Raw genomic sequence first — 16,597 nt, forward strand, 5'->3', positions numbered from 1 at the left:
TGTCTCAGACTATTACCGTTGGAGTTTTTGAGGTTCAAATCATCTGTGGGTGGTTAATGCTAACTTAGGATATGATATGTGGGAATTTTGCAAAAGTTCTCATGTTGATAGTGGTTTACGCCTTAACCCAGAGAGGGGATCACTCATTAAAACTGGGTCTCGACCATTTACACAAAATTAGATAATAGTAGGGAAGAAGATGGAAAGAGGAGAGACAAATGATTGGGACTTTTATTTTTATTTCAGCTGTTGGATCTTTGATTTTAACATGTATCATACATCTACAAGGAGTGATGAAAATCCAATCAAAATCTACAACTTAAAATTTATTATATATATATCATCTGCAATTGGTTAAGGATATTATTATAAAGTCGCACATCATTAGGGGTAATTTAGGAATTTCAAAATTATATAACCATGTCTAACAGAATATACCGTGCGGCAATTTTGACATTTTAAAGTGTTTACAGTTTATTTGCCAACTTGTATAATTTTGGGTTGACTATGTTTTCTTTTTAAGATTTTTTTTTTCTTTTGATAATAGAACTATTTCATTCATAGCTTCTTAAATTTTAATGGTAATGATCATTCAGTTCTTTAGATTCTTTGTCTCCATTGAAATCTTAGTCACGATTTTGCAAAAATGTTCATTACTTTTCATCACCTTCATCTTAGATTACTATTGATGCTATGTTACTATTATTTCAAAAATAAATTTTATTAAAAACTCGTACAAATGTGTGCTGCTTCAAGAAACACTCAAAACTACATATGGTGTTTCTCAAAGCATAAACATTTTATGAGTTATCAAATGGTTTTGCCATTTAAAACTTGATAATGATAATTATTACAATTGAAAACACTATTATTTTTAAAGGCACGGTGAAAATAAAAATAAATAATTACCTTTATTTTTTTAGAGAATTTTAATAATTCTCTTGCACTACTGTCTATTTACTCCTATTTCCATTTTAAAAGTTTGATCCATAGTTTCCCAAAAAAAAAAATTCTTACCTTTTATTCTCCCACGATATTTTAAAATTACTTTTTATTTATGACTCTCTAATCAATTAAAATGCATTTTTTGATCACATTTGTTTTTTCTTTCTTCCCTATAAAAATCCATTAAATGGGAATAGGTGTATGTTTATTTTTCCTCCTTTCCCCTATTTTATAGATTTTTTTTAATGGATTCCGACAAAAGAGGAAGAAATAAAAAAAATACATCTAATTATTCTTATTGGATTATGATAATAAATGGAGGAAGAGAAAAATAAATATAAACTAAGCAAGCCATACCGCTGGTGTAGATTTGATTGGACTCTTGGGGGGTCATTGCCATGAAATGATGAAATTGGATCAGTACAAAGCTTTTTGGTTTGTTGTGAAGTTGATCGGGGATATCCAAGAGGTTGCATTGTGTTTATAATACTTTGTTTTCCATCATGTGGTGTTGTGGTGTGTGAATTTAATTTGGAGGCCGGTTATTTGGTTAGATTATACATTTATCATACCTGAAATTATTACTTTTGGGTCCTTACCTAAGATGCTCCATCATATTGTAAGTAATGGCGTCAATCGAAGGACCTATTTTATTTTGTGATTTTTTTTCTTCCTTTTTATGCTACCCCTTAAAAAAAAGTACAGCAAATACATCTAACCACACAAATTGATTAATGTAAAAAGAAAAAAAATGAGAAATAAAAATCTTTAAAAGAAGAAAGAAAAAAATATAAAGTTAAAAAAAAAAAATCCAATTGTAGGTTCCTACAAATATGGAGGGAAATAAGAAAAAAAATAATTAAAGAGATAAAAACAAAGATAATTTGACAATTTTAAAATACCAGAGAAGGAGTGGTAAGAGTTTACTTTAAATTATATTTGTTTTTGGTAAAAGTTTACTTTAACAAATAGAGAAATGGATACAATATATATATATATATATATATATATATATATATATATATATATATATATATATATATATATTCATTATAATGCTACAAAATACAAATTTTAACCCCCCCCCGCCAAAAAAAAGAGCATGCTACAACTTTTTTCGCAATATAAATCATATGATTTTATTGGAACAATTATAAATGACGTGTATTTTCAAATTAATATAGTGCAATATAAATCATAAAATTTGATGGAACAATTAGAAATGACGTGTGATTTTCAAATTAATATAGTTTCATATCCACCGATTTTTTATTTTATTTTAAGTTGTTGACTTGTTGCCCTCTTCAGAGCTGTGATGGTAGCGAAGGGCCCATCTGTAACGTGGCCGGAGAAGGATTAAGGAGTCGATTCATAGCCTGGATGACCCCTAGGATAAGATTGTCGATTTCCACTACTCTTCCCGAGAAAGGGTGAAGTTTTTCGATCTGAGGCTTTTAGGGCAGAAGTCGCTAACGAAAGCAAAGCCGACCGCCGGCGTGAGAGGCCGCATTTGTTACCGGAGAAACGTCTTGAAGGAGTGCATACGCACCCTGGTTTGGAGATTTATCGTGAGAGACGACTGGCAGGAAAGAAGAGGGACTTGATCGAGTTATCCATTTTAGGATTTAGGGATTAGCGATTATAAAAAAAAAAGGACATGATGGATTTTAAACATAGCCGTTTGATCTGGATCCGGTATTGGGTCTGACACGTGTCGTTTTCACAAAACCCTAACTACCAGACCGCTTAAAAAATTAGAGGGAGATGCCGAGACGATGACGCCTTGGCGCCTTATTCTTTCGCCTTTCACACCATCATCGAAAATGGTAAATTCCGATCTCCAAACCCTCATTTCTCGCTGTTTACGCTGAAGAACTCATCACATGCATGTAAGTAGTCTGTAACTTCTTATCTCTGATAACCAAAGCTAGACCTTGAAATTCAGAACCAAAGAATTTGAAAATAAAGCTAAACCTCGAAAGATCGCTGTCGTTTCAGTAACCGTTTGTTCGTCAGTTTTCTTGTTTGCCACTAATTCACCGAAGAGATTAGGGAGTTTCAAGTTGAAGCCATATCAAGGACACAGATATAGACTCATTCATATTCTGCTTTATCACTTTGCCCTAATAAGCGGCGCTGATGTCGTGGTTGAGATCTGTGGTGAGCAAAGCCGTCGTGGTCGGTGGCGAGAACGAACTCACTGGGTCTGTCAGGAGCTATGCTGACTCGGTAGTCCAACATGCCGGTCAAGCTATTGTCGAGGGCGCCAAGATTCTACAGGATCGTGTTGTAATGTTCAGCACCCTCTCTCTCTCTCTGTGTGTCCGACGGAATTTTTTCTGTTCCCTTTACCCCCGAATTTGTTGCATTTAAAGTTACAGAAAGTTGATATTTTGTTTTCATGAATTTAATTACACTTCTCATGGTTCACTGCTCACTTGGTTGTGGTCTTTTGTCATTAATTCCAGGACTCAAATCTCCAAAATTGATGTTCGTTTCATTATAATTTGCATTTTCAAAGTATCTTAGATTGATCTTCCCGTCATTTTTATCTTCTTGTTTCCGGTAACAATTTGATCTTACTTTGTCCTTGCCTTGGTTTACCGTCATTAGCTCACCTAAACTTTGCTCTCTCCTATTTTATTTTGTATCTTGTTTCACTGATAAACCCATCGATAGCGTTGGCCCTTGCATCTCACCAGTTAAGATGCTAAAGTTGCACTTTCTGCGTGGTAAGCTTTTCTCCCCTCTTGTAGCTAACCCCTCTGGTACGTCAAATGCCCATGATGATTGTGAAAAACCGATTACATCCCATGAAAGAAATGGTCTGCTTCTAAGGGAAAACAAGACAGATATTACTCATACTAATTGGGGAACTTTTGTCTGTATCTATTTCTTGACCCAAAATAAGGAGAACGCACTTTGTGGGTCTTCGCTGTATATAAATTTTTCTGTTGCTTCTGAGAACACATATTGATGCGTACTGGGTCGATCTTCCAAGTAATTATAGATCCACTTTAGCTGTACACACTTGGGGATTATCATCTGCAGAGATTATGACATGAAAGGAGTTCCTTGAATAAGGACGAATTAGTCACCTCTCTTGGTCTTTGAGCTGAGTGGGTGCATGCAACACAGGCTGAAAAGGAAGAACTATTACAATGGGTGGGCACTAATAGTAATGGAGGTCTACGTAGACAGTGAATTGAGCTGAAGTCAGTGGATCATTGGTATGTGGAGCAGTGTATTCATTGAATGGGTATTTGGTCCATAAGTAAGTTACACTATACATTGGACTGATGAAGCCATTTCCTGAAGCCTACTCTATGAATGGATATAAACAGAATGAAACTATAAAATGGTTCTAGAAGCAAATCTACGGTTATTAGAATTTTAATAACTTAGTGAGCTAAGACTGATTCCTACAAACTTTGGACGGGGACATTAGCCACCTCATGGGCTTATAATTAAGGCTTGCTGAATTATTAACCCTGTAACAACTTCTTCAAGGCCCATAGGATCTGTTCAAGGTGCAAAATAAGGTCTACATGGGCCCAATTAAGCAGCCATGGCTGCACAGTTGGGAATTTTACTTTCTCTCTTGTAGTAGACAGCTTTAGAAAGTATTCTTTTTGGGTAGAAGACAGTTTGATAATTATACAGTGGATAATTAGAACTCTTATCATGAAGGGTATCATATGGTTGGTATGGTTGTCACGTTATTCGCCAGATGAGCATCAGTCTTACGTTTTTAAGCTAGTCAGGGTAAATATTTATTCTAGTTGATATGCTTATTCTCCTTGTTCTCCATTCGTAGTCTTCAACTTCATTAGGAAGGACAGTTGATGCAGTGCTGGACTTATAGATGGTCAACTAGGAGTCAGTTCTTCCTCTAGGTCAGAGCCAACTTAAATGGTTTCAAGAAAAAGTTTATTGTAAATTCATTTAGGGTGTCTCTGGGTAGAGATCGGGTGATCTCAGAAGGTCCCTTGGATCCAAGTTAGGTTCCTATTGATCTATTTCTTGATTTGTGCTCTAAATAGTTTTGTTTAGACTCTATTGAAGTATGTAAACACTATAAACAATGATTTGAGGTCAAGGTTAGAACACAAGCATTGATTTTATTACTGAATCTATTCTCTCTGTTTTATTCTCCTTTAGATTCTGGTTGGTAAGATTAGCTTTTGTTACAAGGTCTATTTGTTTTTTTTTTGTCTGCTGACCACCTTCTAGCTACTGTTATCATTTTTTCCCCCTTTCTTCTTCAATAAATAATCACCTTGTCGATGAAAAGAGGTGTTTTTATATTACTTGATCTTAACTTACCCCTTTTATAGAAGTTATCTTGGCAATTTTATTTAGCATTCTGTTTTCTGCATTTAGCTTTAGCCAGTTTTTCAATACTATCTAATTCCTAAAATATTGCAGGGCATGAGGAATTTCAAGAGTCTTAGTCGGACTTTGAAGATGTTGGAAGAGATTTCTATTTCTTGTAGGGGACTAGAAAGAATTCAGTTGTTGAGAAGATGGCTAGTTGCTTTGCGAGAATGTGATAGACAATCAGAAAGAAGCACTCATGGTAATGAAGAAAAAGTTCACAAACAACAGCAGGATTTTGTTGAACCCATAGATTCTGCAAGAAGTCCTTCGGTGAGCTAAACCAATTGCTCTATGTTATTGCTCTTTCCATTCAATGCTGTTTGTATGCTGTAGGTGGTTTCCTAGTAAGTCGCTCAAGCTTTGTACATTCATAATCCTCTTGTATTGGATCTAAATGTTGCGACTTGTGATGTCCACAGGTGGTTGATACCATTTAGCTTGTAATCCTTTATTTCATGTTATAGTATGTTTAAAGAGGGTGTACCTGTTATAATATGTTACTGTTCTTTAAATCATGTGTAAGACCATAGGGCTGATAAGATGGGAAATTAGAGTGTAAGATATCAGTTTGGTAGTGAAGCTGGATGGGTTGCAGATTCACTGTGAACAGTGTTGGGGTGTGAGATGCCATGCAAGTTGCAAGTAATGATCAGTGGGGTGCTGATTGAGGCCTAGGTGGAGTTTATAAGTCGTATGCTTTTTGTTTTTGCTTTTATATTGAAGAGAGAAGCGAAGATGAAAATAATTTTTTGTTGGCTTTGTTCATCCCTATATCATTGATCATGTTACAATTGATCTCTCAGTGTCTAAAGATCATGAAGAGATATGGTCATTAATGAAGGAGAAACGCTAGACTTTGTAAACATCTATACCACACTGTAGATGAACTGGGCTGATCCCTATCTATTGCTTGTTTACATAATTGACCTGGGAACTGATCCCTTGTCCAAATTGACTTCCTTTCAACTGATTGACAGTAAAACTCGTTCAGCTTGATAATTCAAGGTTTGATCTGCTTCTGTACCAGGTTTTAAGGTATCTGCTTCTGAATCTCAACTGATGTCAAAATATCAAATAGAACAGGAGGATCCAGGTTTGAAGGATTTTTTGGGTTATTTGCTGGGTTTATTTGTTAGGGATTGAGGGTGGTTATAGCTCTTTTTCACTTTTATGTCGATACCCTTTTATCCTTTGATTGTATACTCCATATATTCATTGTTGCTGATATGAAAAAGGGGAGAATTCGGAAGATGCAATATAAATATTATTATACAGATGTAGAACATTGAATGACTGCTCCTTTATTTCTCACTTTCTTTGCGCTTATGAATGATAAATCAGGATGGTCTCCTTGTATTTTTATCATTTAAGCAAATTACTGGACGGTCTTGTGGAAGGGCAATTTGATTGTAACACTAGCTTTAAATGATATGAAATTTATTTTGATGATTCAACAAGTAGGATTGTTTCATCTTGACCCATAAGCAAGCTCATTTATTTGTCAAAGTTGAGGTTTGGCACAAATGCAAGTCCATAGTCCATACAATTTCGAATTGGGTGAGGTTCAGATTGAGTGTGACCTAGCTGGAACTTGAATCTGCACCACATAACTTGTTGCTGCCCATTAGGACTTCAGCCATTTTACATTACTGGGTATTTTTTGTTCCATTTTCCATTTTCCATTTTTATATTTCTGATGTCAAGTTTGTTCCTTTTATTGATTGCTGTGTTTAACATCATTATTGTATCATGCATTTCTGTTTATTCAGACGCTGAAATTAAAGGACTTGATTTTTTTTTTTAATGTTTTCATATTCAGTTCCTTTCCTTGTTTATAGGTTATGTATTATGATTTTGATCTGGGAGGTGAGCCACTAAACTTTCGTGATGTATTTCTTCATAGTCGAGCTCTTGAAGGCATAACATTGTCTATGGTGAGTTAGATAGGTGCTAATGATTTATGTGAGCACACTTTGCATTTTATTGTATCCATTTTTTAAGTTGGGATGCTTTGAGTGAGTAAATTAAAACTTTAGTCTGCATTATTTGTTAAACTCGCATTGATATTAAGGGTGTTGTCTTCAAATATCTGGAACAAAGTGCCACAAAATTGTATTCTTGTTAGTGGTCTTCTTCTTGTTGAAGAAGATCTTCCTTCTCATTAGATGTCAAGGTTGAGCTAGAGAAATCATAATTTGAGAATTGGAATAGCAACGTGAGGTTTCTAAAATGGTGAAAACTCGAACAGATCTTCAGAGGCAGTTTAACCCTTGCTTTTTATAGCTAGTAAGCAAGCAGAAGCCAATAATAACCATTAAAAGGGGCAAAATGGCACTGGGATTTGCTTCTCTTGAAAAAATGTAAAGGTTCTATGGTGAATAAACAACATGTAAAGGAGACACTTCTCCTAACATGAATGATTCAAATACCCGAATGTAAACTTTTAAAATAGGGGTATTTGCACTTAACAAATAACTCAAGGGATCGTTGTTGGACAGGAAGAAGAAATTACATCATTTAATAAGCAAGAGTATGAACGTTGTTACATAAGAGAAATAGACAAATAAACTACGCTCCAAAAATAATTTGCCTAAAAGGAGATGACTTGGCTTCCATGAACTCCTTATGAACTGGAATTTTGATGATTGATTTGGGCAGAATCTGGTCCTCTAGACCAAAAGGTCAGCTGAGGGAGAGATCTAACACATCAACCTAGATACTGATGCACACCACTATATCATCGATTCATCAGCCTCTGCACTGCACAGCATGGCCATCTGAACCCTGATGTTGGCCACCTTGTCAGACTGTCCTCCTGTAGCACTGCCATTTTGCATTACAGAACTATTTTACCAACAATGACAATGCATCCACATACTGTATTCACTTCGAACTGCCGGTACTGTGCCAAAATGTCAATATGTCTAACAACGATCAGATCAAGTGTCTTAGTACTAAATCATTGATGTTGATGTCTCATTCCTATACTAGGTTATATGATTATACTATCATCTGTTAAACTTTTATACAAAAGTTAGATGTTAATTTCTTATTGTTTTCCTCGTGGTTTCCCATGCCACTATTTGATTTTATTTTGGGCCTTAAACTTGTTGATTTCTGTGGCTTTTCTCTGTTCCAGATTCTTGAAGCACCAAACGTGGAAGAAGTTTATCTACTTCTGGAGATATTTAGGTGAACATGATGCCTTTTTGTTTGTGTTTGAATGCTTTATTTTGGCCTTGATAGCCAGTTGAATCTATTGCATAATGGACGGACATGGAAGAAAGATTGCTACTTGTCTTTCTTTCCTTTTTTTTCTCTGCCTTGCATGTAATGTGAAATCCATTGACTTTTTTCATGGTGAACAGTTAGCTGATTAACTGTTAGCTTCTATAGATATTGATCTCCTTCTTTGAGAACAATAGAGCTGCAGAAGATGGTAGACGATCAGATAAAAGGAAATACAGATTTTCAGGGGGCTGGAAGGATTTTGAGTGGAGAACATATTGCAATGCAAGTATATTTTACTGTTTATATCAGACTGATGTGGTATGATCTTAAGTTTGAGGTCTTGATCTCTTGACTGGTTTCAATCAGCCAAAAAATTGAGTTGTCTCTCTAACTAGTCGAGATCCCAGCTGATTTGGTGCATTTTTTTATGTCAAATTATGGCACTTGATTTCAGGGACCGTATAACCTAATTAGATCATGAAACTTGCAGGACTAAGAAATCCTCCCTACAACAACAACAACAACAACAACAACAACAACAACAATAGCCTTGTCCCAACTAAATGGGGTCGGCTACATAGATTCTTGCCCTCCAAGTGATGAAAATGGACTATGAAAATCCTTTTCTGGAGCCACTAGTCCATCCTTATCAAAATGGACCATGAAAATTTGCCCTAAACATAGATATTGAAGCATGAGCCATATTCTATCCAACTAGGTGATATCTCAGCTGATTTGTTGCATTCTAATGTCAAATTATGCACTTGGTTTCAGAGGCCATATAACCTTATCAGATCATGAAACTTGCATGACTATGAACTAAGCATATATATGGAAGCATGAACTAAGTTATGAAAATGAACTATGAAATCCTTTTCTGGAGCCACTAGTAGGGATCCATCCTTATCAAAATGGACTATGAAAATCTACCCTAAACATATATATTGAAGCAGGAGTCATGTACTCTTCTATATGCCGGTTTCAAAATGACGAAGGGATTTTCTTGTTAATGATTCAAGTGCTGTAATTACTGTTACTTGACCTACTACTCACAGACAAGAGCCAAATTGAAGTGGTAACAAATCAGTGCAGGGTTCTATTTGATGTAGCTAAATTACTTCTGTCCATTAATTCTTGCAGTGATGAGGACAAATATGCGTTGTAATAGAGATCTCCCATTCTCTCCAGTGTCAAATGGTTGTGCTCTTGTGTCAATAGGAAATTCTATCTAATTATTCTTATTCTGATTGCTTTCAGCCTGTGTCTTACTGGAGGAAAGGAAGTCCACAAAGCAGTAGTGAGCAGCATACAAGATTTATCAAGAGTTTTCTTGGGCTACCAAGATGAAGCATTAGTATGTACATTAACACAAGACTGCCTTTTATAATTTAATGAATACACTTCTATACTATTAGTTGATTATCATGATTCTGATTATTGTTTTTTCTGCTGAACCTGCCTGAAAATAAGAGTAACCAAGTTAAAAAAGTGAAAATCACTTGAATTGGGGCAGTTTGTAGAAAGAATTTACCTCTGTTTGGCCCTCTGGTTATTTATTGTTTAAGGTCTATTTGCATATGCATCTTGTCTTCGCTTTTCTTGGGCTAGTGCCATACTTGTCAAAGCGGCAAGGCGACCAAAGCGAGGGGTTGGGTGTGTGTGTGTGTGGTTACGCCTAGGTAACTAGGTGACAAAGCGGCGCCTAGGCGGCAATAAGGCGACAAAAGTGGTTGTGTCAATATAACTACTTTTCAATACTACTTTCCAAGGTAAAAAATTCGATCGAAATAAACATTTCGACCTTGGAAAAGGTCGAAATTTCGAGGTTTCGGTCGAAATTTCGACCGAAACTGGATACTTTTTTCCTGATTCTTGAAAACTCAATTTCGAGCCTCAAATGCACTCAAATTGATTTGGATTTTTGCATACTAGCTATTTCAAACATACTATAATAACTACTAGTTTACTAAAAAACTACTGAAAATGTAACATCCAACATTCCAAGTACATAGTACATGAATCAGAGAAGAAGCTGTATTGTTATTACTTACAAGTTACAACTTACAACTTACAACTTGCTTACAAGTCTATTCTATTCAAGCCTCAAGGTCTCTCTCTTCCGTCTGCACCCCATACAAATGACAATATAACTCCCATGATGTTTGCCCCCGCCCCATATAGTTTTGGACATAGTCAAAAACTGCACCTCTGTATGTGGCCTCATCCACATGCATAAGATTCCCTAACGGTGGGAAGTTGTGAATCTCCAAAGGAACTGGTGGTGGTGGGCCTTGTGGCTGTGGAATAGTGTGGAAGATCTGCTCAACAAATGAAAGACCACCCGCCTTTGGCTCTCGGGACTAGGAGAAGGATAAGGATACCGATAAGGTCGCGATGGGCGACTCCAATAATCGATAGTGGGAGGGACACCATAAGCTCCATAGGCCGCTCCATAACCATAAGGCTCTAGTCGTGGCCGATCGGCGCACGACCCCGAATACGATAGCCGGGAGGGACACCATATGGTCCATAACCATAAGGACCATAACCATAAGTCGACTCGGTAGAACCAATACTCTCCACGAGCGGTATCATATGAGGACTCTGCAGGGCCTATGCCATCCGGATCCTCCAGAGGTGGAGGAGTCTCTAGCATCATCAATGCTCATCGATCTCATAGATCCCACCAAGCTCTCGGCATCGGATGGACGTTAGGACCCATATGATGGCGTGTCCTCTGTGCTCCAGCCATGTTGTCTCCCCTTCCCCTTCCTCGAATATGTAGAGGAAACATTTTTGCCTCGAGATGCAGCTCCCGGTATGGTCCGAATCCGTGTCGCGTGGGTGACCCGACTCTCTCCTGTGAATCTCGGTGGTCGTCCTCCCCCCCTTGACTCTCACGTCCTGGTGGTGGTGGTGGTCTCTCCCTAGGATCAGCTGAATCCTGATCACGAGGTCCCACACCCTCCTCATCCCCTCCATCATCACCATCACCGTCATCATCACCACCATCATCGTCATCGCCGGAGGCCTGAGTCACCTCATTCTCAGTGTCGGACCAGAAAATCAAATCCTCACTCTGAGTGGATGCACTATGGTGTGGCACGAAGGGACGGGCGGGCTCTGCATGTGGCCTCCCCTCCTGGGCCATGAAGTCCCCCACATCAGCCCCCATCTCCTTTGCAATTTGACTATTGGGAAGACCTCCATCCTCATCCAGCAATCCGTCTCCACTATCCTTGATCCAGTCAACTAATGGGTTATCATCATCATCCATCTCAAATATGTCGGCCAACTCGATATTGGTGCTCTCTCTGTCCATCCCCTGTCTAATATGATCCTCTCTCAGTCTCATATTATAGTGTAGGTAGACAAGGTCCTCTAGACGCTTCACACCCAATCGGTTGCGCCTCTTTGAGTGAATGAGGCTGAAGGTGCTCCAATTTCGCTCACAACCAGTGGCATAACATGTTTGGGAGAGCACTTTGCTTGCAATCCTACTCAAGTTGTGTGAATCACGTCCAAATTGCAACCACCACTCAGCTGCAACAAACATAGACTCCAAGTCATTTTAATACTTAAATAACTAAATTAAAGATAGAATCATAGAATATAATAATTAAATGTATAATGTATAATGAAATAAATGAATGAACTTACCTGCAGGGGCGGTTTCCCGTCCCGATACAGCCACAGCACGACCGAAGCTCCCAGTGGCATCCCTAAAAGCCTTTATCTAATATATAAAGAGAAAAAACAATAACTAGTTAGTACTTAGTAGTTACTAGTTATTACTTACTAGGTTAATGACTTAGTATAAAACTACGAATTGTGAATATCAAATGATTCTAATCACTATCTCACCTCCATAAGGATGATTGCTTGTTTAGTCTGTATCCGGTTCGAACTTCTCCACTACGGTTTGGACAGCATCCATCAAATCTTGCCTCATCCCAATATTGTCCTTGTAATGGTACTTGGGATTTAAATAGTATCTTTGTGTAAGAAAAAGTATGTCATAAAAGGGAATAGTTAATGCTTAAGCCTTAATAGTGTGATAACATAATGAAAATTAAATTAAATACTAGACTTAAGTACTTAACAACTTAACAACTCACCAGCCTTATGCGAGTGGATGCTTTGCAACATAGACTCCCATCTCCTGTTGATGATTTGAAGGACTTTCTTGTTGCCGCGTGGGTAGACCCGAGCAACTTGCTGCTTCATCCTATCTCTTGTAGCAAATATGTGTGCTAGAGTAGGTTTTCTTTGCTGATCTACCATCCTCAACACATTCACCACAGGCTCAAGCATCTTCACTACTATCCTCACATTGTGCCAGAAACTCTCATCAAGGATAGTCAACTGAGCTCTCCTTCCTCCCACCGATGAAGAACCCTCCCAGTTAAACCACTCCTCGATGCAAACATACTCCTAAGGCCGGTCTTCCTACTCTCAAAGCTCTGTGAGTGCTATCCAATTAGTAGCAAATCTGGTTATGCCCGGCCTCACTAACTCACCACGACACTTGTCCCTCATCATCCTTAATGCATAGGTGTGGTTATATATGAAGGTGCTAACATGTCGAGCTTGGTCCACCGTATTCTTCACAAGCTTGACCTTTCCAATCTCCTTCAACATTAAGTCAATGCGGTGAGCAGCACGAGGAGTCCAAAAGAGCCTATATCTGTCCATCCATCAAGGCATCAAGCCATCAATACAAAGTTATAAAGTGTACATGTATATGTGTAATGTAAATATATGTATTTACAAATGAAAATTAATACTATATGTTTAGACTTTAGATACCGGAGTTCTCTTGCATCTTCAACCCGACTTTCTTGTAGTTGGAGCCATTATCGATCACAATTTGAACTACATTTTCCACTCCAACCTCCTTCACCACTTGCTTCGATAATTTGTAAATGTATTTTGCATCCTTCTTCTCACCGGATGCATCTAGCGACTTGAGGAACACTTGTCCTCCCATCACAATTCAACATGAAATTGATGATGGAGTGTCTAGTGGGACCGGTCCAACCATCGACCATCGAGTCACTCCATAATGATTCCACATGGGCTTTAATCCCTTAATGTATTCATTTATGTCCTCTTTATGCTTAGGCAAATACACATTGTATATCTCATATGGAGTGGGGCCCTGTACACCACTCCCGGCCACTGCTATCTGCTTCAATCATATCTCTGTAGTAGGGCCCCTGAGCTGTATGTCTTTGGAACACTATGGTAATGCGCCCATTTGGAGAAAGCCATCCCCACTTTCTCCTTCACACTCCCCCATAAGTGCTTCAACTTTCTCTGTTTATGCTCAGGCCTCACAAATAGGGCCGGATCATTGCGAAGAATCTCAAGATCCGGATCTGCAGGATGTCTTTGAGGAAGCTCGACCCCTTGTAGGGGCCCGTGGGATAGGAGCCTCTGCCCGACACTCGAGACCTCCTCATAGGGACTTGGGAGCCACCTATACCTCCCATACCTACTGGCTCTCTAGAGGACCCACAACCCAGACCCCTCTGTTGCCTCCTGATGTGATCAATCCTCTGTTGCTCCCTACTCATCATCATCGCCCTCCTCAGCTGATCGGCCTCCGGATCGGGGTCCACTGTCTCCTGGCTCATCCCTACCATAACCCTCAGGATCTGGAAGGTCATCTAAGCAGGCATCCTCGAACTCATCCCTCTGTGTTCTCTTCTCTTTCCTCTTTTGCTTTCCACCACTAATATATGAGGCCATTGCCTTCTTGACCTCTATAGGCACCTTTGGGCACCCTGTTACATCCCTGTTGCCACCAGCTAGATGCACCTTCAATCTAGTGGCCCCACCTCCTCCTATTTGTTTCTTGCAGTAATTACACTCACTCTTCCTCTTATCAGCTGTCAGTGGCCTTCCATGATCCCAAGCTATGTCTGACATCTTTAAAATAGAGTGCCTGATACAAGAAATACATACTAAGTATCTTGAAAAGCTCCACAATATGCTCCAAAAATGACATACATGCTTCTAATAATAACCTCCTATTTTTAAATATTAAAAAAAAATATGTATAACTATATAAGTATTTTTTTAATATATAAATAATTTTAAAATATATAAAATACACACTAACTATCTTAAAAATATCCACAACATGCTCAAAAAATTGCATACATGCTTCCACTAATACTCTCCTATTTTTAAATTTAAAACAGAAATTAATTATTTTTTTAATATTTAAATATATTTTTTTAATTATTTAAATATATATTAAATACAGTAAAATTACATAATTAACAGAAAAAAAAATTATTTCAACACCATCACAGCAATATGGTGTCTCAACTCTCACATACATCCATTTGAAGCTTATACATGTACTATACATAAACATTTTTAACAATATACATAATTTAGTAAATAATTTTTAATAACAGAAAAATAAAAAAATAGTAGGAAGAATCAAAAAATAATTTTGACACTACAAATTCATAGATTATCACTCTAAAGTAAACATATATAAATTTGGAAGCAATCTAACATGATTTAAGGCACAAATGAAACAAAAATCAAAAAATGAGGAAGTTGGTTACTCACCTTGCAAGATTTGAGAAAATGCACAAATGGAGGAGCAAATCAAGTGTTTGAAGGAAATGGAATACTAGAAATTAGGTGTAGAAGCGGATGAAAACAAGAGAAATCAACAAAAAATTCAAACACAGCTCGAAATGGCTCTGGCGATATGGCTCGGTAGGTCGAAATGCCGTCGATATGTCGAAACTGGGTATTTTATAGCCTACGCATGTGTCGTTTCGGCCCGATATGGTATCGGGCCGAAATTTCGACTCGTATCGACCGAAATTTCGGTCGATACGAAACGAAATGGATACTTTTTGTGCCTACTACTCAATTTCGTTTCGAGTTGGATTTTTGCAGCAATTTCGATCGAAATTTCGACCATTTCGATCGAATTTTCTTCCATGCTACTTTCTAAAAAAACAAAAAAAAAAATAAAAAACCCAAATAAAAAAAAAAAAAAAAAAAAAAAAAAAAAAAAAAAAAAAAAAAAAAAAAAAAAAAAAAAAAAAAAAAATAACTTCATCTCCAAACTATGGTTTTCAAGCGTTCGCCTAGGCATTTACTGATTCATTGATTCTTGATGTTGAGTATGACTTATGCTTCACATTCTGTTGCCGACGGGCACAGGGGAGCAAAAAATAGGTTTTATGTCACTTTGGGCCTTGGAGTTCCTTTGCAAATGGGCGTCAATTAAACAGTTCAAAACAAAGCAGTTGAAAAACTGCTTTGCCGCCTAGGCGGACGCTTTGACAACTATGGCTAGTGCTTAGTGTGGCCTTTGGAACATATTATATTCATTTTGATCTTTGGGCACCTGTTACTTGTTAATAACCCAAAAAGTGTGCCTCCGTTTGTACATTCTTATGCTTTCCTGGTTGACTACTAGTTTTGTTAGATCCTTAGTTTGGTGAAGCGCCTAACCAATGGTTTGCTTGGTGGGATCTATGGGGCTTCACTTCGCTCAACTGAGCCTTGTTCCCATATAATGGGACTCAGTCTCTGTAATTCTATTAGAAGTCTGGCATGATGGCATCTATTATTTGGTTGGGTTGTTTTCCCCGAGCCAGGTGATTTTATTCTGGATTATGGGATCCTTTTCTGTCAGATGGGAGAGCTGTTTCACAAAATGTACTTCTAAGTAATTGCCCCTCAATGATTGTTATGTATAATAATGAAAATGTAAATACAGTAGCCCACAGTTGTGGAAAACAGATGCTCCTATTTAAATTGTAGCAACTTACTTGACCTTCAAATGAAAACCCTTGGTTATTGTTGCTAAATTAATTCATTGAAACATTTCTTTACAAATACCTTATGATGATGATTTCTAAGGCTTTAATTTCCTACTTCATTTTCATTATGCCGTCTTGTTGAAAGATTATTCAATTTTCAGATCTCTCTCTACATATGTTTTTATCTGTCTCCCACCGTCCCCCCCCCCCCCCCCAAAAAAAAAAAAAAAAAAAGA

At 37.6% G+C, this 16,597-nt stretch overlaps 1 protein-coding gene across 7 annotated transcripts in view; it reads left to right on the forward strand.

The window, feature by feature from the left end:
* The first annotated feature begins 2,241 nt into the window (after positions 1-2,241).
* LOC149027134 (uncharacterized) overlaps positions 2,242-16,597 on the forward strand; it is a 39,661-nt gene continuing 25,305 nt past the window's right edge. For 3 of the 7 annotated variants that reach the window (XM_089159553.1, XM_089159585.1, XM_089159569.1), the window contains exons 1-5: positions 2,242-3,234; positions 5,374-5,595; positions 7,164-7,259; positions 8,465-8,517; positions 9,814-9,910. In XM_089159553.1, coding sequence (XP_089015679.1) covers positions 3,085-3,234; positions 5,374-5,595; positions 7,164-7,259; positions 8,465-8,517; positions 9,814-9,910 — 618 coding nt within the window. In that variant the 5' untranslated portion in view covers positions 2,242-3,084. Of the gene's footprint in view, positions 3,235-5,373; positions 5,596-6,352; positions 6,419-7,163; positions 7,260-8,464; positions 8,518-9,813; positions 9,911-16,597 lie in introns of those variants that run through there. The other 4 variants (XM_089159561.1, XM_089159591.1, XM_089159575.1 and 1 more) reach the window with 4 other exon arrangements.

This window comes from Hakea prostrata, chromosome 1 (assembly GCF_041222555.1).
Source record: "Hakea prostrata isolate BN-2017 chromosome 1, UWA_Hpros_2, whole genome shotgun sequence".
In the NCBI taxonomy this organism is placed as follows: domain Eukaryota; kingdom Viridiplantae; phylum Streptophyta; class Magnoliopsida; order Proteales; family Proteaceae; genus Hakea; species Hakea prostrata.